The sequence below is a fragment of the Chelonoidis abingdonii genome, chromosome 15 (assembly GCF_003597395.2).
Source record: "Chelonoidis abingdonii isolate Lonesome George chromosome 15, CheloAbing_2.0, whole genome shotgun sequence".
Lineage (NCBI taxonomy): Eukaryota > Metazoa > Chordata > Testudines > Testudinidae > Chelonoidis > Chelonoidis abingdonii.
This window is the reverse complement of record NC_133783.1, coordinates 31,025,973-31,052,248: the sequence shown is the minus strand read 5'-3', so window position 1 is coordinate 31,052,248 and position 26,276 is coordinate 31,025,973. Positions and strand designations below refer to the sequence as shown.

At 39.6% G+C, this 26,276-nt stretch overlaps 1 protein-coding gene and 1 long non-coding RNA gene across 4 annotated transcripts in view; both read left to right on the top strand.

Moving 5' to 3' along the window:
* RNLS (renalase, FAD dependent amine oxidase) overlaps positions 1-17,705 on the top strand; it is a 132,185-nt gene extending 114,480 nt beyond the window's left edge. For all 3 annotated transcript variants that reach the window (XM_075072686.1, XM_032770296.2, XM_032770298.2), the window contains 2 exons: positions 2,094-2,269; positions 17,350-17,705. In XM_075072686.1, the coding sequence (XP_074928787.1) occupies positions 2,094-2,269; positions 17,350-17,502 (329 nt within the window). In that variant the 3' untranslated portion in view covers positions 17,503-17,705. The remainder of the gene's footprint in view (positions 1-2,093; positions 2,270-17,349) is intronic.
* LOC142047814 (uncharacterized) overlaps positions 1-26,276 on the top strand; it is a 498,924-nt gene that overhangs the window by 278,959 nt on the left and 193,689 nt on the right. The gene's annotated exons all lie outside the window — the stretch shown is intronic.

Here is a 26,276-nt window from a genome sequence, read left to right as displayed (position 1 = left end):
CACATCTCCTCATTGCTGTTCCTCATTGCTTTGTGATACGGTGACATGCTCAGTCTTCTCACTGTAGCTAATAGGAGCCTTTCCCTTTTTATTATTCTCCTTTTCTGCCTCAGAAGCTTCATGATTTATTCTTTGTATTTGGTGGCCAGTGTAAACACATAGATCGCTGGAAATAGGCTGCCTCAAAGCCCATGCCACTTAACTCTTAGCACCTAAGGTGAGTATATTTACTATGCTGTGCTGAGGGTGCGTATGCTTCTCAGGCAACTTGCTTCTCATGTCCCCAAAATGAGGCATGCTTTCCTTTATAGCACAGTTCCATCCCTTTTCGTTCCCTCTATACAATAAATCCTCCTCTAGCTTCCCAGCTTCTGCTTTTAAAGTCTTATGAAAAGGGCTGTCCTCCCACAAATATGCTCCATACAAGGAAGTCACTGTGACACTTAGGGAACATATCTGTGTTCTGAAAGAATCCTGTCTGATTTCCTTCTAGTTTTTCCGCATGGTTTCATGGCAGCTGCCTGCCAGACGGCCTCTGAGCTGGGGATCCCATGGCTTTCAGGGTCTATGGCTCTGGGGCAGCCCACCAAACAGCCCACCTCTGAGGCGGGGACCCCAGGGCCCACAGCTCAGGGGCAGCACTGCTTCTGTGGATTGGAACCAAATCCAGGGATTCACAAAGGGGGGAGGGGAAGTAGACTGGGGGAGGGATAGTGCATTCAAGAGATTTGTTTTGTTTTACATAGATCTGTAATGCTCTTGTGCTTTTCAAGAGTAAAGTGTGTGTGTGTGTGTAAATTCATTTGTTAAGCCTATGTTTTCCTTGCTTTACTGCCACATGGACCCTGACTGCTGTAACTAGGGGAACCAGAACTCTCCAGCTATGGGGACTCTGAAGGGATGTGTTCAAGCAACTGGGGGCCTCAGGAGCTCTGTGACACTGATTCTGTGGACCAGGCAGACTATAGCCAAGAGTGATGTCAGACATGGTTCTGCACTTGGGGGAATGCAACTGTGAGACCCAGATCTCAACAGGCTGGTATCTGTCAAGGGAGCAGGACTGCAGCAGGTTGTTACAGGCCCTACCATCAACCTCTATTGCAGACACTTGCTGTGTCTCTCCTATTATTTCTTAGGCTGAAATAAAATAAGACCCAGTATCAGGGGAAAGCTGATCTCAGTGAGTAGTCTTGCAAGGGAGAGAGGTATTGCTGGGCAGGGGAGTTGGACTCAGTCAAGATTCACTACATGTAGGATTCCTGACCCACTTCTCCCTCCCAATGGGCTCCCATCCTCCTTCCTCCCCACAACAGCAATCTCTAAGGGGCCTGATCAAATCCCTGGAAATTAGCCAGTCCCAAATTACATCCACTAGGGAATGTGATACATTCCCCAAGAGCTTCACATTCTCCTGTAGAACAAAACATCCAACTTATTTACTCGCATCCATTTTTCATTTTCTGATACACATTTGTGCATAATTCAGAATGAGCAGCAAATAACTTGACATCACTGCAGAGATGAGAACCCAGGCTCAAACTGTATATCTATCAAACTAAGTCATGTTGTTAAACCCTAATAAAGAAGAACATTCTGCACTAAGTAGTGAAGTTGTTAGTATTGCTGTCCTGATTTAGTACATGGTCTGCTTAACTTAAAGAACTCTGTTTCAATTCACTCTGTAGTAAATGGATATCTACATCATAAATGGTACTTTACCTACGTATATCTGCTCAATATAGTCACAAAACCTTTGCAGGGGGGTCACAAAAAACCTTCAGTGAACAAGAGGGTGCATCCAATAACTTGAGGGAACAACCGAAATCACTTTGAAAATGTAGCCTTAAGTGTCTATGTCTCTCCTAAAATACACTGAGTAACTTTTAGTAGTAAGGATGGTGGCTGGTACGTGTAAGGTATTCTGTTTAGTTTCATTTAAGGCAGACTGACATCCGTGACATCCACTGTCAATTTCCACAACTAAGTTTTTAAATTTAGGAGCAGTGTAACCAATCCTTAGTTCAGTTGATTCAGTGAAAGTTTGGGGGTTATTTTTGAAAGCAGTTGTCTTTCCTTCTATGTCACCCACACAGAGTCTTCCGAATTTGGGCCATCTGTTGTTGTGCACACAAGTGTACCATTTGGAACTGCACATCTAGAATGGGATAAGGAAAAGGTGCAGCCGATAATCCTGGATCATCTGGAAAATATTATGCCAGGTCTGGCTAAACCAACTAGCATCAAGTGCCAGAAGTGGAGATACTCTCAGGTAATTATCTATCAAAAAATAACGATCTCTGAGTAATAGAGAGGCCATCATATTACAGCTTACTCTGAAGAAAACAGTGTAATAATATTGAGCTCTTGTATATCTGTACAATCAGTTTGTAGAATGCTTTACAATCAATCAGTCTGGATGAAAGCTACTATTTGAATATATAGGCAGAGCCATTTTACAGGTATACTATATCCAATGTATGCAGGACGCTGAAAGCTAAGTGTATGATCAACTATCCACAAGTTTACAGACAATAAGTAAGTGAAAATCTGATTATGAAGGATAATCAGTATCTATAATGTATTCATCCCTAGTTAAACTTCTACCTAAAGAATACAACAAAATAATTTTCACTAGCTGTGGGTGGGTGGGTGAAGATGGGTGGGGTGAACGAACATTTTTAGCATTTTTTATCCCTTTTGTACAAAGAATAAAGTTACCCAGATTTCGCTATACTTGAAAGTAGGGCGTGTTGTAAGGGGTGCAGCCAGGAAATAATTCAGCAGCCCTTTTCTCATGGATCCATGCATTTCAACAAGATTTTTGCTGTATTATTTAATACATGCATCCAACGAAGTGGGTATTCACCCACGAAAGCTCATGCTCCAATACATCTGTTAGACTATAAGGTGCCACAGGACTCTTTGCTGCTTTTACAGATCCAGTCTAACACGTCTACAACTCTGATACTATTTAATATAGTAACTCAACCTGCCTTTTCCAGGTGTTGGTGAATAGGTGATAGTATTAGCAAAATTCCCAACCTACTGCTGAGAAGCAAATACTCCCATAGTCAGAGACACTAATTGTTCTCAGTGTATTTGGCCCAGTTCTGTTTGTCAGTACATGAAAATTAAACTTAAAGTAAGTTACCCTAGGGGAAATCACAGCAAAATTTGGATATTTTAAATGTCTCAAAAAAAATCAAAGGAAATGGTTAGTAATTTCCTAAAGCACTGAAATATATGTTGATGTTTACTCAGAACCTCTTAAGTTAAATTACATTGGTAAAATTAAACATGGACATTCATGCAAAATGTTTACTTAAAGTAGTTAGTCACTTCAAAGGGGTTTTTTTTGTTTCTTGTTGTTGTTTTTTAAATCTGCAAAAGTGACTGTAAAGGACTGGTTGTAAATTCTGTTCATGTTACATTGGCTTACAACCAAGTTTAAGAATCTGGCCTAGTTGGTAAAGTCTCTTCATTTGCTATAAGCAATATATACATATATATATTTTCCAAGTCAGCTCCCAGTTCACAGTTTTTTTTAAGAATAAATTGTGTAACTAGGAACTTAACATAGTTTCATATTTTACTTGAAAATCATTTGTTATTTTTATTTAGAAACGTTGTATTTTATTCCTTTTTGTTTGCTTTTTTGTGTTAATAAAAATCTCTCAATATTTTTAAAATAAAAGCATTCAGGATATCCAAACCCTAGGAAAATCTTTGTTACATGGATTCAAATTCCTGAAAAAACATTTACACTGAACATACTCATGTAATTCTTTGATTAGTAATAATTTAATATTATTTTATTAATTCCCATAGTGCCTGTCATTATGGCAGCTAAGTAATTTAATTACAAGTTAACACCATGTTTATTCTTATAGTTGATCATTCCTATTACAATAACACCCAACATGCCAATAGCATGCTACATGCTCTAAGTCAGAAGCAGGATCCCTGTCCCAGAGAGTGCAGAGAGACCCTGATTGTGCAGTAAGCACAGTGCAGGCTTCTGGATCCTGCTCATATCAATCCCACTACAGAATCAAGACCAGAAGAGGTAGTGCCTGGACAGAGGCACTAAAAACAGGGGTTGAGGACTGACTTTAGCACTCGTGTTGTTAATAGATTCATAGATTTTTAAGACAAAAGGGACCATTAGAGCATCTAGTCTGACCTCTTGTATAACATGGGCCATTTGGTTTCACTCCTTTGTCCCCGCATTGAGTCCAGTAACTTCTGTTTGACTAACTCCAGAAAGGCATCCAGTCTTGATTTGAAAACATCAAAACATGGAGATTCTACCACTTCTCTTGGTAGTTTTGGCCAATGGCTAGTCACCCTCACAGTTAAAATTCATGCCTTATTTCTCAATTGAATTTGTCTAGCTTTAGTGTCCAGCCATTGGTTCTTGTTCAGCCTTTCTCTGCTAGATTAAATAGCTTTCTACTACCTGGTATTTTCTTCTCATGATGATACTTATAGATTTTAATTGTTCCCTTTCCGTCTTCTTTTTGATAAAGGTTAAGCTCTTTAAGTCTCTCTCTGTAAGGCTTTTTCTTCAGCCCTGGAATCATTTTGGGGCTCTTTTCTTCACTCTCTCCAGTTTTCAACATCTTTTTTAAAATATAAACACAAGAACTGGGTACAGTATTCCAGCATCAGTCTCACAAATGCTCACAAATGCTGTACACAGTGGTAAAATCATCTCCATACTCCTATGTCCTCTTCTCCTGTTTATACATCCTCATTAGCATTTTCCCCATAGCATCACACTGGGAGCTCACATTGAATTGCTTGTCCGCTATAATCCTTAACATAATTAATAATTTATTTTAGATAAGTATAATAAATTAGATAACGTTTTAATAATCTAATTTTATTTAGATTCTTCTCTTCTACATTATCTGATGTCTATCTAGTTCACACTTCGAGTGGAGAGGTATGGTTTGGGAGGCTATTTAGATTAGGTTGCTTTAAAGAGAGGCAGGTGGAGACATGGTGACTGGATCAAGGAAGGGCTCACAAAACAAAACCAGCTGTTGAGCTAAACAAAATAAATCCATCTTCCATTGCATTATTACAATAGAATGCTATTGGAGCATATTTTGCAAACTTCATTTAATTGTGTTCATACATCATAGTGTGCTAGTATTCCATTTAACTGCTATATGATGGAGTTGGTGGTATAGATCCATATGTATTGTATATGGTATAATTTTGGTTTATTTCACCATGAGAATGTGTATTAATTAAAGGACTTTATAAAGGCAGTTAATTTCATGGTACTGAATAGAATTAACAAAGTACATTCTCCAAGATAATTTATACCTTGTGAGCCCTTGCAAAATGAGTTTTCCCTGATGGTCAGACTTTTTTATTTATTTATTTTATTGGTAAATCCGTGCACATTGATAAATATTTTAAATAGAATGAAACAATAACAGTTACTTTATAATAATAGACCTTATTTTGCATAATAGGTTTTTTTTTCATCTTTCTAAAATACTGTATTTTGTCATTATCTTTACTATGACCTGGAAATTGTCCATTTTTCAGTAATTACAAAATTAAAGCGCAACATATATGCTATTGAATGCTCTGCCCTTTTTTAGAAGCTGCTAGATTCTAAGATACCAAGTCCCTAAACAATTTACAGCTCTACCCACTCCCCTCTCAACATCCAGTGACAGATGGTTTCACTCACTAGCCACAGCCCTCTCCAGTCACCAATGATTTCAGCCATTCCCTTTCTCATTTCATACAGTTCAATAATTTTTGTATTGTTTCCCTGTAAGTTTAATAGATATAACAAGAACTCTGATATTCTCATGACTTCTCCTTTAGCTTTCTAGAATAGTTAAGTTTGCATTCTTAGGCTGAAATTGGAGCCTAGTGTTTCTGGTATCAATTTTTTTTTTTTAAATACATGGCTATCTCGATATAACGCCACCCGATATAACACGAATTTGGATATAACGCGGTAAAGCAGTGCTCCGGAGGGGTGGGGCTGCACACTGCGGTGGATCAAAGCAAGTTCAATATAACACGGTTTCACCTATAACGCGGTAAGATTTTTTGGCTCCCAAGGACAGTGTTATATCAAGGTAGAGGTGTACATGTTTTGTTCTTGTAAATTCTGCAGAGTGACAGAATTTTTTTTAAAAAAAATGAAAAAAGGCTCACTGGGTTGGATCTTCTGGACGAGACCAGTATTTTAATCTTCTATAAAACAAAAGGTATGTCATTAAAACTAAAGGACTATATCAAGCATACCCACTTTCAGGCATGCTTTTGACCTTGGCAACTGAAATACTCAGGATAAGTTTCAGAGAAGGTACAAACAGGACCGGTACCAAACTCATTTATTTCAACAGTCATTCCACAGGAAGAATTATCATGAGACTTTAACATAGTAGGAGAATGTAGAGTACTCTCTGGTTTGAAAATAATGTTGGCATAAAACTCAGCTATTATCTTGATAAAGATCCATACATATATCAGGAGGGCCCCACACAAATAAGCACTACCCAAATTAAATACCTGAGTACAGAACTCACTAATTCCCTTAAAATTATCTTTATTTTAAATTATGATAAGCTGTTGGCACCGAAGCAAAAGGAAATAGAAAGATGTATGGGTCTTCCCCCTGACTCTTTCAGGCAGGATTTGTCCTGCTTGTTAATTAAATACAGCAGTTATGTCTTTTATATGGGCCAAATACAATCCAGGATTAAAATGAAGACATTACAATTACCCATAGAGGATGAGGGATTAGTGCTTCCAAACTTTGACTGATACTACTTAGCAACACAGCTGCACTTCTGTATCCCATGGTTTAATTATGATAAGACTATATTAGCATCTAGAATCAAAGACTTCTGTACCCAGGATGTCTCTATGATAGAGTTGCTTTACATGATGGGGATGGGGAGAATAGCCTAGGCCAGTGGTTCTCAAACTTGTTCCATGGCTTGTGCAGGGAAAGCCCCTGGCGGGCCGGGCCGGTTTGTGTACCTGCTGCGTCCGCAGGTTTGGCCAATCGCGGCTCCCAGTGGTCACAGTTTGCTGCTCTGGGCCAATGGGAACCACTGGCCTAGGCAATATGGCTAGAGGATGGCTTTGATGACTACTTTCTGGGCAGTATCTTTTAAAAAAGGCTAGAAATGTCCAGTATTGATTCCCCATTGTTACATGCAGAATGGGGTGGCTTACAAATATGGACCTCAAATACACTGTTTTGATTAAAATATACAAATTCAAACATGATCATGATCAATGCAAAGTCATATTTAAGGTTGAATGCTCACTATTCTGTCATCATTTACAAATTGGAAACAATTAAAAAAAATTCAGAAGAGGAAAATGAAAGATTGAATGAGCAACATACAAAGACAGTTCCCCTACTAGCCCTTCCTCCATTGTTTATGCTCGATGACATTGACCAATAAGAAAAACTTAGAAATAAATTGTCTACTGACCTGAATAGAAGTGTGATCTCTGGCAGGATATACAGTACATCGATAGACTAAATTATTTCTCGTGTTTAATATTAGATGATGGATTATAATTTGCTGCAAATTCCCCTCAAAGAGTTGCCTCCTGAAAGGAAGGTGCATTTCTAACCTGCTAATAATGTAAAACGCAAAAGGATGGGGTTTTCTTTTGTAGTTGGTCCAGACTGGAAAATACTGGAGGTATTCTATGCCATAAGGTGTTTAGACAACACAGTGTTGGATGGATGCATTATAAATGCAGCCCATACCCATCATATTATTCTTTTCAGTGTCTATGAATGATTGAGCTTGTTAGTGCTTTTTTAAATACCTCCTGACTGTAAAAGTGTAAAAGTGATGCAGCCTTGGTTGCAATGGGGGAAAAAAGGTTACCCAATAGGGAGATATTCTTTACTTTTTTTAATTGTTTAGATATTTTACTTCTATATGCTTTTTGTGTTAAGGGCATGTTAATACTGTTGATATTACTTAATATTGTTGGTCTTTTGTCCCCAGCCCATGATTTGGTCATCCAACTTTGATCCTTAATTTGACCCATACCATTCTACATAGGCGTAATTACTATGTACATTTTCTCTCCCCTCCCCCTTTTTCTGTTTGCTCAGTTAAGATATGTCCAACGAGAATTATTTTCCACAGAGTAGTCATTTCTCTTTCTGCTTATTACTGAGCTAGTATATGTGACCTTCTGTTGTCAGCGGCAAATAAAAAAACATAAGGGGTGAAGTTCTGGTCACACTGAAGTCAAAGAGCAAGATCCCATTGATTTCAGTGGGGCCAGGATTTCACTAATAGACTGGAGCTTACAATTGTACTCCAAGGTGACCTGGATCAACCAAAACATATTTTTGATACAAGAGAGTCTAGACAGTCAAGGAATGATGGAGGGGAAAATTGCATCTGCAATTTTTTTTCTCCTTAATCTCCAGCATTATTTTCCTCATTTCTACCTTGTTCTCTCCCAAACCTCTATTGTTCTTTGTTTTTATTTTATTTTTCTGTCTCTGGATTATTTTTTTTTTCAAGTTTTCCAGTCTTATTTTTCCTTCCCTCCCTCCTTTCTCTGGCTACTAGTTTTCCCACGCTCCTCCTCTGTCTGTTTCTGTCATCAACTTCCAAAACAGTTCTTACCCTCTCCCGTCTCTTCTGGCTTGATTTCACTTATTTTAAGTCCACGCTGCCACTCCTGCGTTAGCTTTTACAGTGCTGAATAATTGCTATCAGCTGCTTTGAGAAGTAATAATTTCATACAATACGGACATTCAATCTTGTTACATACAGTGGAAATGTGTTAGAACAAGGTGTGAAAATGTGAAGCATGGTTAAAAAACCGTCATGGTCTTTTACTATGTTCTTTAACACACTAATACCATTAAGTCAGGTTTTCCTAGCATAAAACACATTACCAAAAATAAACCCGCCCCACCCCACATGAATTCCAAGTACCTTGAAACTAATAGACACTGACTAACTGAAATTTTAAAAACATTTTAAGTGTTGGCATCATCGGGATTCTCCCATTGACACGTTAATTTTAAATTGGATTTTCTCTGCAAGGTTGCCAATTTTTAAACTCCCTAAAAATTCTATTGAGTTATTTTTTTAACAATTGGTATATTATATAGGATTGGGTTAAGAGGTTTATAGGTTTCTATTACTAGGATACTGAGGAGCAGCTGCATAGATATGATATTATCAGTGGCGGAAACTGGGCAATGATTGAACCAGTGCTCTGCAGCTGTACCCTATTTGGTGTTTCAACATTACAGACATTTCCTGTTTCGCAAGATTTGCCACATGAACTCTTAAATGTTTATGTGAAGACTGATTAAGTCATTTTTTAGTTAACGCTTTCTGTGGCACATCTCCCATCATGCACAGCATCTCATCTTTTGAAGGGATTTCCTCTTGTCTTCTACAGTGAAGCCTTGGGAGAAGTATACGGATGTTTAGATGCCTATGGGTACTAACTATAGTCTATACGGCATGGGAATTGGACACCTCACTGTCCTTTGTGCCTTTGAAAGTTTTCCCCAAAGACATTTTGTGGTATCACTGACATCATTTAAACGTTTGTGCTATTGGAACCTTTTTAAAAGCTGAGAGTATTGGCTATGCATGGGAATTTTTTTTTAAACTGCTCCCTTGAATATACTCTACTGCATCTCAGTGAATAGTTATGTCTTCTTCCTTGTCTTTTTATTATAGAGGAAACTAAGATGCCTACTCTTCCCTTCATGTACTAGAATTTCCACTAGAATTAACTGGAGTAACCTATGTATGTAAGGGCAGAATTGATCCCTACAATTTCTAGCCTTTCGTACATTGGCATGGTGGTATGCTGAGACACTGAAATCAAAGGGAGTTGTAGTTCTGCACAGACAGGTAGAATTGAGGCTTTAGTGAGACACTTATTAGATGACTTTTTTAACAAAGCATTCACTTCTGCAATTAAGTATGTGCTCTTTTAATCATGTTCTGATAGTTAAATGACGGAAGTACTATAATACACATTTAGAAAAAAATAGTCATCCCAGTGTTAAAGAAGGCAGATGTGTTTTACTATAAAAGTATGCTTTAAAAAAAAGAAACAAATAACCCAATCTAGATTTAAAGACTGCAGATTGAGTATGCAAAATTTGATATTTAGAAAAAAACATCTTTTTATTTGAGCTGAAAGTCACTGAGACACAATGAATCTGGGATCTCATAATGCCATTTTTATAGTCACTTTTCAGAGTAGAACCACAGTTTCCACTAGCAAAGCTATACTTATTTCATGGACAGTAAATTAAGGGGCTGAAATTGTGGCTTTACGAATAAAGCTTTCAGAAGCCCTTTTGTGTCAGAATTTTCCCTCCTCACTTTGATAACTGTACCAAGACACACTATACCGGCATAAACATTTTTATGCTGATATAACTGCCCTCACTAGGAGGTTGCACCTATTTAACAAATGCAGGTATTGTACTGATTTAGTTAAATCAATGCAAAAACTGTATGGATCCTTTGTATGGACAGTTATTTACCCTTCAAAGCAGTTGCTAATCAAAATAAATTGTAACAAGCCACTTTTATATGGCTAGGAATGATCTATGTGACGAGAGGATTAGACTTGTACTCAGGTGACTTGAGTTCTATTAATAGTGCTGCTGAGTAACTATGGGCGTGTCACATCACCTTGGGTTGCCTCAGTTTTCCCATCTATAAAATGGGATAATGACACTGCACTCCTTTGTAAAGGTCTTTGAGACCTACTGATGAAAAGTGCTGCATATGAGCTACATATTATATTTATTACCTATAAATTCTGTCAATTTCCTTGACCTCTTCACTCCTTATATTGTTCTTTTTCTATTATCCTGAAGACCTTCAGTACCTCCCAGCTAGAGAAAGTTACCATATGTTCCAGTGATAGATGGTTACCATATATATAAATATATTCTGGTATTTATATTCTATTTTGGATTTCTGCTTTGTGAGAGAGACAGGTTATTAGAACATAGATGAGATTTTATCCTTCTTTGTTTGCATAACTTGGCATGATTCTTATTTTAAAGCATTTAAGTGTGCTGCAGTAGTTTGTGGTTTGTTTTGCCTTATGGTGGTAGATGAAGTTTACATTTTTATTAATTTTTAATTAAAAACAATATATAGTACCAGGATTGTCAGTCATGAGTCCCCAGTGTGATGAATACAGTATAGTGACAGATGGTAAAGATTGTTGCAGGCACTCTATAGGGATAGTGGAAAATCTGCATCTAATATCTCTACCTAGAGTGGACTTCCAACAGATTGGAGCCCATCATGTGGATTATAAATATATAATTAACAATCTCTCTTTCTTGCTCCTCTTTCCTCAATGACAGTTAACCAACCCTGCTCAGTGAAAACAACAGTTCGGCTTATTTTAGTTTAATATTTGCCTAGTGGGAGACTGAGCAGGTTCATTAATCTACTTTTTGTAAGAAGATATGAGTACACAGAGCTTTAGGAACAGTACTATAATGCCAACAGAAACTACTATATGTAGAAATGCTCCAAGAGAATGACAAGCATGGAGCCATCTTATTGGTGTGGGGTGATACAGTGAGATGCAATTTAGGAAACCTAGGTTCAAGAATATGCTTGGACTCCAAGACTGCTGGCAGCAGAGATGAAACTTCATAGAAGTGTCTCATTTGATTTGCAGTGTACTACTCTGGGGAATCAGAAAGGCAATTCAGATATATTCTAAAGCACATGAGAAAAACATATACTGGACATTTATTAAGGATCTGCCCTCTAAACCTCAGGCAATGAAGAATTAAGGCTGCCATGCTGTCATAATCTGCTGTACTGGGCTATATATTAAAGAGATTGCAAGCAAGTCATTTTTCCTGAATAGTATGCCTATCAGACATCCAGCTGTGTGAGAGTGACCCTTCTTGCTAATGTAAGAAACCATGCCTAGCCCTCTTCCATGAGAGGATTGGTTATTGTAATGCACAGTTTCTGAGGGAGGGACTAAAAACGAGGAAGGACTGAACAGAGAAAAAAGAGATTCTGTGGGAACACGAATGGTTCCTAGGAGTCCAGCTCCCATCTTTGCTCTCAGGGGACAGCAAACAAACCTGACTCAGCCCATTTGGGCAGATGCCATCCTATTGATAATGGCAACAAGGAGGATTTTATAATATGTCCCAGGTAGGGCCCCAGGCCACAGTTCTGAATTGAAAGTATTACATATATGAGCACAAAATCATAATTTTCTTTCTCAAGATGGTGACAGATTCTAGCCACTCATGGGATACATAAAGCAGGGACTGTAAAGAAGAGACTAGGTGAGCCCACCCTATCTTCATATTCCGTAAATCCCACACCTTGCCTTGCCAGAGAAATTGCTGGACTGAGGGAGAAAATGTTGATGCATTGATTGGTGGAGGCAACCCAAAAAGGTACAGGTGATGCAGGCTTTCTGCGCTGACTGGTGGTCTGGGCACAGACTTTTTATGTACTTAATACTGGCAATATGCTCAGCACTGAACAGGGCACAAAGCTAAAGACCATTGCTGTCCTGGTATGCTGTGCATCTGAAATACAAACACGAGGAGGGAAAGATGCACTGTGCAGACCAGAGGAGGGAATAACTTGGCTTGGTGATTATTATTATGGGAGTGCAACACACAGCACCTTGTGTGCAGTCCCCAGCATCCTTGGGAACGTTCTGCTTCTCTGCCTGCAGAGACTGCCATTAGTGCAGCATCCCTCTGCATACCCCTTGAGCAGCTGTGGCTTTAAAAACAACAATCTGGCCTTACATTACGGTTCAGGGCAAAGCAATTTTTTTCAGCCAAGTTAGCCCATCAATATGAGTTTTTTTAACAGTCTTACAGATCCCTAACTACACTGGCAGTAGCAGATGTCACTATAATACAGTGCATGATTCATTATCTGCTATATTCTGTGCCATCCAGAGAGGCTGCTTTTATATGGGCTTGTTTTTTGTAGGTCGACGGGGTTGGTTAAGAGATGGAATGGAGTGAAATCAACTGGCTGCAGGATATTGTGGCTTAAAACACTTTCATAAAAGCAGATTCCTTCCATTATTACAAAGCTAAAGCTGCTGCATGGCCATATTCTGTAAGTGATTTGTAGTGTACTGTACACCGTGTTTTTTTGAACCATAGCCCATGAAAGGAAAATAACCCATACTAATGCAGAGGAAAGCCCTGCTGAGAATTCATCAATTTACCACATCACCAGTTCTCAGCTATGGGTCACCATTACGAGGTAGATTACTAGAATCCGGCAAGGGATTCTAGTCAGAATTCTCACGTATAAAACAAATGTCAGGCTGCTTCATATTATGCTGAGAGACATGGAATGTGAAAAATCACACCCTCCTCCTACTGCTGCTCTCATCGCTCCTCCCAACCCATGCCATGAGGAGCTCCAGGAAAAGAGCAGGCTGCAGGTACCATTTAAGGATAGTACAGGCTGCCTGGGCAGCAAAGCTGACGACGCACATAACAATCAGTTGGCTCCACACCATCCTTAAATAGTGCCACCTCTCCAACCAGAACACAGGGAGAGAGATTAGTACTCCTGTATGCAGCACCCATTAGCACCTCAACCCAGCTTTCCTTACAGCCACCCACTATTATCTCTGTTTCATCCAATCAATCACTCCTCCGTACGTATTTCACTGTCCAACACATGTAGGAGACAAATACTATTATAGGGCTTGATCCAAATCCCATTGAAAGATTCCCATAGGTTTCAATGGGCTTTGACTCAGGCCTGCAGACTTCACAGGCATTTTCACAGCAAATAACTATTACCAATACTTTGTGTCCATGTGCCTATACTGCAAATGATCATTCCCCCACCACCACCAGTTTTATAATAAAAAATATTTAAAGACAAAAAAAGAACGACATTCACTGACTATCACAAGGCATTGAACATTTAGAATCCTGTGCAGGATTGTAATATGACATTTTTACAAATTGTGATGATTGAGGCGCGCGCAAACAAAAAGAGAAGGAACGTGGGAGATGGGAATTGAGAGCAAATTCTATAAAACAGGTAAAAGCAATGCCATATGTTAACATTATTTTGAAGTATTATAAATTATAGCAAAATATATACAGTGTGAGAGATCTGTATAATGTAAAGCTTATTCAGTTTTTTGTCACTGATGCATTTCATTTAATATGTAAAACTATTGCTCTCTAATTTTGCCAGAAAATGTCATTCTTAAATTAGAATTACATTGCTGCATCAGACATGCAAATATCAGATGGATCATTATGAAGGAATGTGCCATCTCTCTCATGGATAGCGCTGATCAGAAAATTGTGATGAAAAATAAATTTCAGTGAAAAGTGAAACAAATTTTCATAGTCAGAAAATAAGGAGAGGATGGAATCTATCTGTACTCATGGCATTCCCCTCCCTCACTACTTCATCCCCAGTATTTTCCAATGTGTGACACTTCAGTTGTGCATCATTTTTACATTTATGATACAAATGCTGGTATTAATTCTTAATCTGTCATATTATATACGTTTTTATAAACATAAGAAGTGTAGAGGTTTTTTTAATCTTTGCCAGTCTTTGTGATAAGAAAATATAAAATAATGCAGCATCACAAGTGATAAGTAGTATCTTCATCTGTAACGGATGTTAAGAAAACTGTGGCCTATGAGATCTGTGTGTTTTCCCAAAAGTATCCTTATCTGGTATCCCATTTTTCACCTGTTGCCAGAATAGCATTCTGTGGTTTACATTATATACAGTACAACTTCATGGTTGTTTGAAGCTGCTGTCACTTGTAAGTGACACCTCTGCTTACCTCAGGGATGGTTTTGTATACTCCAGAAGGAGTTTGCATCCAACTCTCCTCAGTTAGAAGAGAGTTTAGTCCAGTGCAGATGAAGGACGTAAAAAAGTTGAAAGTGCCATGGAGATCCTCATGTATATTATTATTTATTGCTCAGTACCATAAAAATGCACAACACTTAATGATGCAGATAAAGATTGTACATAAGCATATCTAAGGTTTCTGAGGCAGAAAAAATAAACTAGTTGGACATGAGAAAGTGAGATGAAGATGCCCTTTTAATAATTCAGTGTTGTTTCTTTTATCTGTGCTGGAAGTTTGTTAAATGCCAGACAGAATGTTTGAACTGTTGACATAGATCTGTGGTTCTAGCCTTTTCAAGAGACTGGACAAATTCCATATCCATAAACATGTAAACAATTATTGCCATTTGCATCTGTGTTTGTGCCGGTCTCTGCTCTGTTTGTTTCTCTTACTCTGTGTTTCTGTAAACAGGCCTATAGATGCTAAAATAAGTACCTTGGGAATTCCATAGAGCAGCCTTTTCCCAAAAAAGAACACACAATGAACAAGTTAGAAACACATGTGAGCCACATTCCACCCTACATTACATGCACATGACTCCTCACTATTTACAAAGTTCTTAGGTCCATCCTGACTTGCCCAGGTTAAAGCACAAAACTATGGAACCAATTTTTTATCTCAGATACACATGGGGAGTTAAAGGGAGATTCATACATGTCTCTGACATGGAGTATTTTGCCTATTTATGTCAAATTGGTAGGTTCTGGGTTGGAAGTGTGTAAAGAAGCATACATCAGCCCCGGTGCTGAAATGGCTTATACCACAAACATTCGTTCTTCCCAAAGGGCAATTCTGACCTTAGGTTTTAGAAATGTGATTAGACTCTTTGACGTGCTATACAAATAACAAAAAAGATGCTTTAATTCTTTTGTATTCTTTCAGAGCTATGAATAAATCATTTTGTTTTAAAATATAGAAGATTACAGATACAAAACTCACTGTCACATTCCAGCTTCTTTGCACTGGTTTAGTAAGGTGAAGCAGCTGTAAACTGAGTTTAACTGACCAGTTATATGAGGCTTATGGCTGCTTTGCATTTCTGGAGCAGGGGAAAGCAGCCAGAATAAACCAGTGAGCCTGGCCCAGTATGTGTATTGTCCTACTGAATTAAAAAGGACAATGAAAGACTAGGAAGCCAATGAAGCAACGTAACTTTAAATAGTTTTTTTCTTAAAATTTTATTCCTTGTTTATTTAAAAACTTGCTCAGCCTCAAATTACACACACATCTAACTAGTTGCCTAGTATTCTCTTTGCAGTTTTCAGAAAATTAGTCTGTACAAATCAAAAAGTCTTCCTTTTCTCTTGAATTGATTTTACAGTTCTTTGAAGAGCGAAATATTTCTATTTTTGATACTTAGTGCAGTTCTGTCTTTGAAGACCACACACACACACACGCACCCTCCTAAGTATAGTATTTATTTGGCTGAAAGTACATTGGCATTTTCTAAATAAAGGGCTTGTATGGAATTATAGCAGTACCTGCTCATGCTGAGGACACAAAAGTCCAGAGGATATCTCGGTTACAAATTTCTATTTGTAGTGGTGCGAGTAAGTGGCCATGAAAATTTGCTGCAAATAGGAAACTAGCATGCAAGGATTCAGCCTAATTAGGGTGGAATTGTTTATGGGTTTTGAAATATACAGTTTACTTTCTTTTTTTTTTCTTTTTTAAAGAGGCCTATAAGAATCTCTTACTTTAAAAAAAATTAAGTGAATGTTTATTCCTTTCAGAGTCATATTACAGAATAATCTTTAGCATAGTTACCCATTAGTCTACAAATCATAACAATCCTTAGCTCTTGTGTTTCACTTGTAGATCTCAAAGCAGTTTATGAAGAAATGGTCGATTTTTGTAGTTGAAGAGAAAATGTAGTTTGTTTCTGACAATCAATTATTTATCTTTTTCATGCATGATACAGCCTCCCTGGAACACGCACAAGGCCTCTAGCCTGTCCATATTTAAATCCCTCTTGTAGACCCACTTCAGCTGCACTTCCTAACAGTGACTCAAGTTGACATCTATGTAAATTGCTCACTGTCATAACCCTAACTTGTCTCTAATTGTCTCAGTCCTTTGAGCTCCTCTGAGCCGGGACCATCCCTCTTGATTATTTGGAAACCCCATAGCACATAATAAGCATAACCATATAAATCATTAATATTATAATAATGTGGGGAGGTGTATGTGAATGACCTAAGGTCATAGCTAAGTGCTTCCTAAGGGCCAAATAGTCAGTGGCACTACTTATGAGAGTAAGGTGATCTTATAGTTTGGCTATAAAGTATTTTCATGAGCAAAATCAAAATGTCAACATTTTATGTAATATTTTGGGCCTTGTTGCCAGAAACTGATACAGCATGCAGAGTAATAAATATTTGCTTATCCTTCTTCCCATATATTTTTCTTTTGCAGGTTACAAAAGCCATCCCCAGTTGTCCAGGACAAATGACTCTTCACATCAAACCTCTCCTGGTGTGTGGGGGCGATGCATTTACTCATTCCAACTTTGACGGGTGCATAGATTCTGCCATATGTATTGTCGAGGCTTTAAAGACCAATTTATAAAGCAGTCTACATATAGTTTTAGTTCTATGGTGAATTTTACCATGATGTTAAATTTCAGTGTATTGTTGACCTGATTGGCCTACATTTTGCATTAGAAAAAAAACATCAAAAATTGCTTATATCTGTTTGAATGGAAATAAATTTGAGGACCCTCTTACGTATTTTGCTGTTCTACTATAAAGGAAACTCTTCTGATGGCCTGATTCCACTATCTTTTTGCCCATTGATTTCATCTGGTATTACAAGCTGAAAGGGTAAAAGATGCTTTTGAAATGTCATACTGGGCAGTGCCTTTAAGAAGGCCCCTAGGAATTTTACCCTAGGAATGCACACTATTGTCAGGTCTTGATCTTTGCCCAAAACTCTCAATGAGACCCATGAGCATAGGTGCTGGAACTGGGGGTGCTGCAGAACTCCTGGCATGACATGATTTCCATTATAAACAGGGTTTACAGTTTGGTCCAATGGCTTTCAGCACCCCCACTATAGAAATTGTTCCAGCACCCCTCTCAGTGGGAACCCAGCACACAGAACCAGTATAACAAGTGGCTGTAACAGTTACAAGTACACTTTTCAGACGTGGTTGCCAAAAGTTGGCCTGTTAAATCCATAGTTAGGTACCTAAATAAGTGTCCTTTTTCCCCCAGAGGTACTGAGTACCCAGCAGCCCCCAGTGAAGTCAGCCAGACTCCTAGATGCTCAGTATTTTTGAAAAATCAGACCATCTATTTAAGTGCCTAAGCTGTCTTGGGAGCCTAACTTTAGGCACCCGTGTTTGAAAATCTTGGCCTACATAAGTTCTTCAGGAGCTATATAGTTCATATTCAGAATAAAATCCTGTCCTTACTCTCTGAGGTCATGGAGATGACAGAGTAGAGTAATACCACCACCTAGTATGTCCCCCAGATTAACTAATGTGAACCAGGCCCCCTCCCCCACATCTCAGAGGGACCCTACTACCATCAGGGGAGGGAGGGAACACACACCCTATAACAACTACAAACCATCCAGCACCAAGAAGCTGGTGGGGCATCACAGGGTGATGGCCCTGCCTGCATGCTATGGCAAGAGCCAACACGTTAGATTGGGACCCAGGCCAGCCCTGCAGGACAGGCGCTGCTGTGGGGTGAACATGGAGGAGGCTCACTCTCCAGCACCCCCAGGGGCAGGACCTGACATCCCACACCCCACTGGGGGAACATACACAGCTTTAGTTGCCATACTGCATAGGGCCCCGAAGTTTGTTCACCCAGCACTGCCCCAAGCCATCCAACATACATTTGATAGGTCCTCCTGGTGCAGAGTGGGTAAGGTTGATCACTGGGGCTCTGGAGAACATGGGGTGGGACACATCTTACTGCTCTTCCAAAATGCAGCAGAATGTACTCGCTGCCCAGAGCCAACTGCATTACCCACTGGGCTAGTCGAGGGTCTGACCGTGTCTCCAAGGCAAAAGATCACGTCTGTGGGGCTACAGTGTACCAGCTAGGGTAGTTACTGCCTGCACGTCCCCATCACTGTTCCCGTCCCTGTCCCCCACACTGTCTTACGTTGCAGTCCTACATGCAAGCAAAGAGTAGCTCCCTCTCCCCTCACTGCCACACTTGTGCAGCACAGGGTTGGGCCCAAATGTAATAGAAAATCCAATATCCAGTGCAAGATGACTGGTAACATTATTTACTTAATTAGATCATAATCTGTGCTCTGGGGTTATCTGTTTTTTGTGTTTCTTAGGAGGTATATTTATCTTTCTTTATTACTAGTCAAGTAACACTGGCTTTAAATTCAGAAGATGTTACTGACAGCTTTCTGCAAGCTCAGAGAAGGATTTATTTCTTTGCTTCTAGAGCTGAAGTACCAATAAAATGTGTTGTCTATCCTAAAAGTGGTGCAACCAGAAATAAACAGCCTGTACCTCTGAAAGGAAGAAAGAAGAGAGTGCTAGAAAGAATAGATGGACATACAAATGTATATTTCTCATGTCACTAGATTTGTTATCTCATAGTATTTTCTAATATATACTTTTGCATCTGGGCTGTAACACTGAGTTGTAACACAAAGTTAACGTCAGTGAATTTAACTAACACACCTATCCCATTGCTGGACCAGAAAATAGATGCATTAAAATAGTTCAATATTTATCAGATTAGTGGTTCAGTGAATAATGCATCATGCCTCAGTTCTGAGCCTTTGCTGCTTGAAGAGAAATTGATCCTTCACCTCTTAAACAGGGTGCACTCTAGTGACTATAGAAAAGGTACAGGAGAAGCAACTATAGAAGAATTTGCCATTGCTTTAGTGGATAACAAATGCAAAGAAAAAGTGTATAAAAGGACTTCACATGAGCATAATTACATAATAGTGTAATAACAGGAATAAAACTGTGATGGCTTTCCAGGTTCAGAGTTATAGTAGCTACACCAAAAACATTAAAACTAGGGCTGTCAAGCGATTAAAAAAATTAATCGCGATTAATTGCACGATTAAAAAATTAATCATGCGATAAATTGCTCTTTTAAACAATAATAGAACACCATTTATTTAAATATTTTTGGATGTTTTCTACATTTTCAAATATATTGATTTCAATTACAGAATACAAAGTGTACAGTGCTCGCTTTATATTTATTTTTTATTACAAGTATTTGAACTGTAAAAAAACAAAAGAGATTGTATTTTTCAATTCACCTAATACTGTAGTGAAATCTCTTTATCACGAAAGTTGAACTTACAAATGTAGAATTACGTAAAAAAAACCTGCATTCAAAAATAAAACAATGTAATATTTTAGAGCAGAGGTGGGCAAACTACATATGGCCCTCAGGACCCTTCTGCGTTCCTGGCCTGGGAGGCTAGCCCCCAGTCCCTCCCCTTCAGTTCCCCCTCCCCCGCAGCCTCAGCTTGCCCCACCACTGAAGCAATCCTCTGGGCGGCAGGGCTGCGAGCTCCTAGGGCAGCTCCTGGCCTGACCCAGTGCTCTGTGCAGCGCAGTGCGTGGCTGTAGCGCCACCAGCCGCCGGTGCTCCAGGCAGCACGGTAAGGGGGCAGGGGATTTTGGGGTGGTGGTATCGATAGGGGTCAGGGCGGTCACAGGACCGGCGCTACAGTTTTCTCCACCCCAAGCAGCGTACCGAGTTGCTGCTGCAGGCGGCGGGGGCAGTCCGTGTGCCCTTAGGGCGGCAGGCATGTTTATGCAGCAGCGGCAATTCAGTGGCAACTTCTATATTTAGCTGAAGCTGCTGCCGAATTACCGCCATCACGGAAATGCACGTGCCGCCCTAAGGGCACACAGATGGCCCCCGCCCCCCACGGTGGCAATTCTGTGTGCTGCTGGGGGCAAAACAACAGGGACTGCCGCCCCTTTCAGAGTGCTGCCCCAAGTACCAGCTTGGAATGCTGGTGCCTGGAGCCGGCCCTGGGTGGTCATAGGGCAGGGAACAGAGAAGTTGAATGGCAGCAAGGGTCCCAGGGGGCAGTCAGGAAGTGGGGGGGTTGGATGGGATGGCGGGGGGCAGTCAGAGGCAGGGCTTCTGGGGGCGGTCACGGGACAGGAAGTGAGGGGGGGTGGATGGGGCAGGGGTCCCGGGGGACCGTCAGGGAACAGGGAGGGTTGGATGGGACAGGAGTCCCAGGGGTGGGCCATCAGGAGGCAAGAAGCGGGGGGAGCAGATGGCGGCGGTGGGCCACACCCCCCTCCCCTAACCAACCCTCCATACAACTTCCAAAACCTGATGTGGCCCTCAAGCCAAGAAGTTTGCCTGCCCCTGTTTTAGACCCTGCAAGTCCACTCAGTCATGCTTCCTGTTCAGCCAATCACTCAAACAAGTTTGTTTACATTTGCAAGAGATGCAGCAGCCCTCTTCTTATTTACAATGTTACCAGAAAGTGAGAACAGGTATTTGCATGGCACTTTTGTAGCAGGCATTCCAAGGTATTTACGTGCCAGATATTCTAAACATTCATATGCCCCTTCATGCTTCAGCCACCATTCCAGAGGAAATGCTTCCATGCTGATGATGCTCATTAAAAAAATAATGCGTTAATTAAATTTGTGATTGAACTCCATGGGGGACAAGTGTATGTCCCCATATCTGTTTTACCCACATTCTGCCATATATTTCATGTTATAACAGTCTTGGATGATGACCCAGCACATGTTGTTCATTTTAAGACCACTGTCACTGCAGATTTGACAAAACGCAAAGAAGGTGCCAATGTGAGATTTCTAAAGATAGCTACAGCATTTGACACTGTCTGGCTGACAAAGTTACCGCCCCTTGGTAGGAGTGGTTTGGGCTGTAAGGTGCGCAGTGTAGATATAACATAAGTCATATTTAGCAATTTGGAAGTATTAGGTATTCTTCTGGTTTGCAGCCAGGAAAAAAATGTCAGTCTCAGAGCAGACAAAGTGGGTGAGGTAATATCGTTTACTGCACCAACTTCTGTTGGTGATACAGACAAGCTTTTGAGCCACATAGAGCTCTTCTTCAAGTCTAGGAAAGGCACTCCCAGTGTCACGGCAAGGTGGAATAGATTGTTTAGCATATTGTAAGGGACAATTCAAAGTAGAGTGGCCTTTTAACACCTCTGCAGTCATAGAACAGTTGGTGGGTGGAGAGTGCACATCTATATATAAGTAGTTAGTATATATTTTAAGAGGCCATTCGTCCTACTGTTATTACCTCACGCACCTTGTCTCTCAAATATCCTGGGCCTGACACCACTACAGTTGCACTGCATACTCTCAAGCCAAGCCTATACTATAATATAAATTTACATCAGTATAATGATGTTGCTCAGGGTGTGAAAACTCCACATCTCTGAGTGACACAGTTATACTGACCTAAACCCAGGTGTAGACAGTGCTATGTCGACAGGAGGTCTTCTCCCGTTGACCTAGCTACTGCCTCTCAGGGAGGTGGATTATCTACACCGACAGAAGAAGCTCTCCCATCAGCATAGTAGTGTCTACACTGGAGCACTGCAGCAGCACTGGCACAGCTGTGCCACTGCTGTGTTTTAGGTGTAGATCTGCCCTCAGATATGGCTAATATGTGAGATATGTAGTGTGTCCAAGAAAGTTACTACCATTCAGACTGCTTTTCAATAAAACCCTGCATCGTTTGGGGGTATCTGAAAGCTCTGACAAGAAGCAAAATCTAATACTCACAACAATGTCCATTATTAATGTTACATTTGAAGTTACACTAAACAAACATTTTCTTAAACGTTAGCTTTTATGAAGTACCTAAGTATGCGTCATAGCACTTCTGCTTTTAATGTCAAATCCTTTCTATTCTGTATATCTATTTAAACAAACAAAAACCTATACACGTGCAGCACTGTACAAATCACAAAGGAAGCCAGACTTCAAATGGTCCATGTTGTTTAAAAGACCATTGAGACCAAGCTGTGGAACTGTCTCATGAAACCCATTGCCGGGAATAGTGCAAAGTGTTATAAATGTGCCCATGTCACTCTTGGAGGAGCAATGCATGGACACAATTCTTCCAATTCCAAACAAGAACCATAAAAAAAATAATCAGAGCAGCTGCAAAACACTGATCACATTTGAAATAAATGTATTCAAGTGAGAAATGGATTTAGTTGTTGCTTGATTTAATACACACTGGCTAGTAAGCACAGTCTTAGTTGAAATGAACCTTTGTGATGCAGCACTGAAGAAGTTTTATTAATTAACGGTCTCCTCACAGGTCCTGCTCAGGGGCAGAGGATGACAAATTATAGTAATTGAGTAGTATATTTTATCTTTCATATTTCCGAAGGGAGAAAGAAGTCTTGGAAAAAATAGGAAGAATTTTACCAATATATTGTGTCTACTGAAAAATAGTTCATCATTGAGATACTACTGATCCTTATTCTGATACCTCAGTGTAAATCCAGATTAACTTCACTAAATGCAATGGGGGGGTATCAAAATCAATTAAATGACTCAAGATTTACACTCATGTTTCTCATATCAGAATCTGTCCTGCTGTCTCTTACGTATGGTGCAGCCAGGCTTCACATTCTGTCTGTTGGAGTTAGTGGTAGACTTTCAACTTAAACAGCTGTCTCTTGTCAGAATAAAAGCTGCAATTCAACAGCCATGGATTCAGTGAATCAGAAAAAGACACACAAAAATCAGTATTCTTACTTCATTCATCCATGCTCCTCATATTGACTTCTGAGAATTCACCAACTTAATGGGGTGTCTTTCTGCAGACTTGCCTGGAACAAAGTCTCTCAGAGCTGTGATTCAGATTTCTGTAATTTACACTCTTCCAGTTCTTTGTCCTTCTCATGGGGCAAATACTGTGACAAGCAACTATGCCCTCCAGGGCAATGATCCCAGCCTGGAAATACTGTTTTGCGATTCAGTCAGGATACATTCTCTCTTCAGAACAGGAATTCCTTAGAATTTATTTTCTCTATTAGACTATGATATCTCCAGAAATCAAGAGCAATATAACATGGTTGTTAAAATTGACTTTGATTGAACTATATGAATGGCTTATTTGAAGTCCAATTTCTTTAAAAGTGGAGAGATTTTGAATTGGATGGTTTTAACTGGGGAAGAAAATCACTATCTCAAGGAGGAATATAAATCCATTCACCCTTCACTTTTTTTTAAACGTAATTTGTTATATCAACTTTAATTACCAAAGCCATTTGTTTTAACAAGGGCTTTTATCCCTCACAGCCCATCTCCTTTTTCATCCTGTATTGAAGCCACATAATGCTGAATTTGTGACCTGTCAATAGTTTCCTCTGCAACAGACCATGGAATCATAAACACAAGATAATGACTTCACTGCAGATTCAAGCAGAAAGAAAAACCAGCCTGCAAGGGGAAATGCCCTAATTAGAAAGCACATCTTTCATGGTAGTAAAAGGAATACAGGAAAAGTAAGTGCCCCACTCTGTGTTCCTTGAGCACCCAGTTGAATTTATAAGAAGCTTGGGTGAGCAAAGAATGCAGGATGCCTCATGTACCTGTAAGCTTGTTCTCACTCAACTATGCTGTCCTTTCAATTTCGTTTTAGCCAAGCCCCTTTTTAAAGGAAGCTTTGTGAAGAATGTTATGGAGTGAATGCAGTTACTCAGAATTTGATTGAGTAAACCACCTACATTTATATATTTAGAACCAGCTGTGTCATTAAATCTCCAGTAAAATACCAAAATCCAGGCCTTGATGCTTGGAAGAAATAAAGAGAGAGCTATATTTACATTGTATCACCATGAACAAATGTAGGTATTTTCCCTTCCTTTATAAAATTGTTTGCCCTAGAATTTTTGAGAGAGTCAGCAGTCACTTCTGACTAGGATCAGCTGTACATGTATCAGTTACATGTAGCTGGCAAGCAAAAATTTTGCACTGTTGAAGGAAGATGGTTGCTGTATAAAGCTGTTCTTAGAAATTAAGCAACAGAGAAAGTGCAGAGAACAGGACTGTCCTCAGACAATAGTATTGTGTGGAATTGCCAGGTAAGCAATGATGCATGACGAGGGTTGGGTTGAAATCTGATAACTGCATACCTCGAGTGTGTTGTATGACAAGGCTACATACTTCCGGGACTTGATAAAGTGTAGTTGTCATAGTTTTGGAGAGGGGGGGAAGTCTATTTTGGTGGGGAAAGGTATTTTTTATTTTTATGTATAAACAAAAAGAAACAAAGTAGTTGTATCTATAGATAATTGTCATTAATGGTAGTGTTCATTCTAGTCAGTTAATGAAATTTGAAGTCTTTGGCCCATCTAAGATCTTAAAGCTCAGGTAGCTTTTATCACAATGTGTAAATCAAAGTCTCAATCATGCAGAGACATACATGCTTAACTTTACATGTGTGTAGACATCAGTGAATCTACTCATGCATACAGGTCTTCATGGGACTGTGACCTATGTTACCATTCAGGCTGTTCAAGTAGTCTGTATTGCAGCATCTGTTTAGTGGTATCTCAAATTACATGAAAATACCACATTGCAGTAAGATGGTTGCTCTTACCAAGAGTCAACAACATGCACTGTTACGGGCATACTGAAAGCAATCACAACCTGAAAACAGTCCTGAACATAAATTTTGAATATACAGCATGTCTTTGAATCTTGTACTCCTCTGCATGTGTAAAACTGAGGAAGCACAGAGCCACAGAACTGCTCTCCCCTTTCTGAGTCATTGTTTTGGCCTCTTTGGGAGACAGGGCCAGTGCCGAAGCAGAACAGCCAGGCATCATGAGAGATACTTCTAATAGAAGGCTGAGATTGGCAGGAACATCAGGGGCAATTCAGACAGCTGGATCTGTCTGCACTTCCCTCCTCTCCAGAGCCTACACTGACTGCACTGGCTTCTTATTTTTTGTCTCTGCTACATAGCCATTGGTTGACCATGCCTTCTTACATGATAAGTTTTACTGCTGCATGTAGGGAAAATACCATGTAAAGTCACATGTTGCTTAGACACCTCTACCTTGTTTCTTGCAATGTACCCACAACAATGCAGCTATTGTGTAAAGACCACAAAGAGTAAGTGTGGCTACAGTATAGGGGAAGGATACTACCATATAGTTGTCTTTCCCCTCTTTGTAACCCTTAGCGCCTTTCTGGATGATGTCTGCTTCCATCCCCACTCTGCAATGGAGAGGAGCAGATGGCTATCATTTAGTAAATACATTTTTAAGAAGCTAAAAACCAAATTCTGATGTCATACAACCATTCACAACTCCTGTTGACTTCAGGGACTCAAAGGTATGAGTGGCAGGGTGCAAAATCTTTT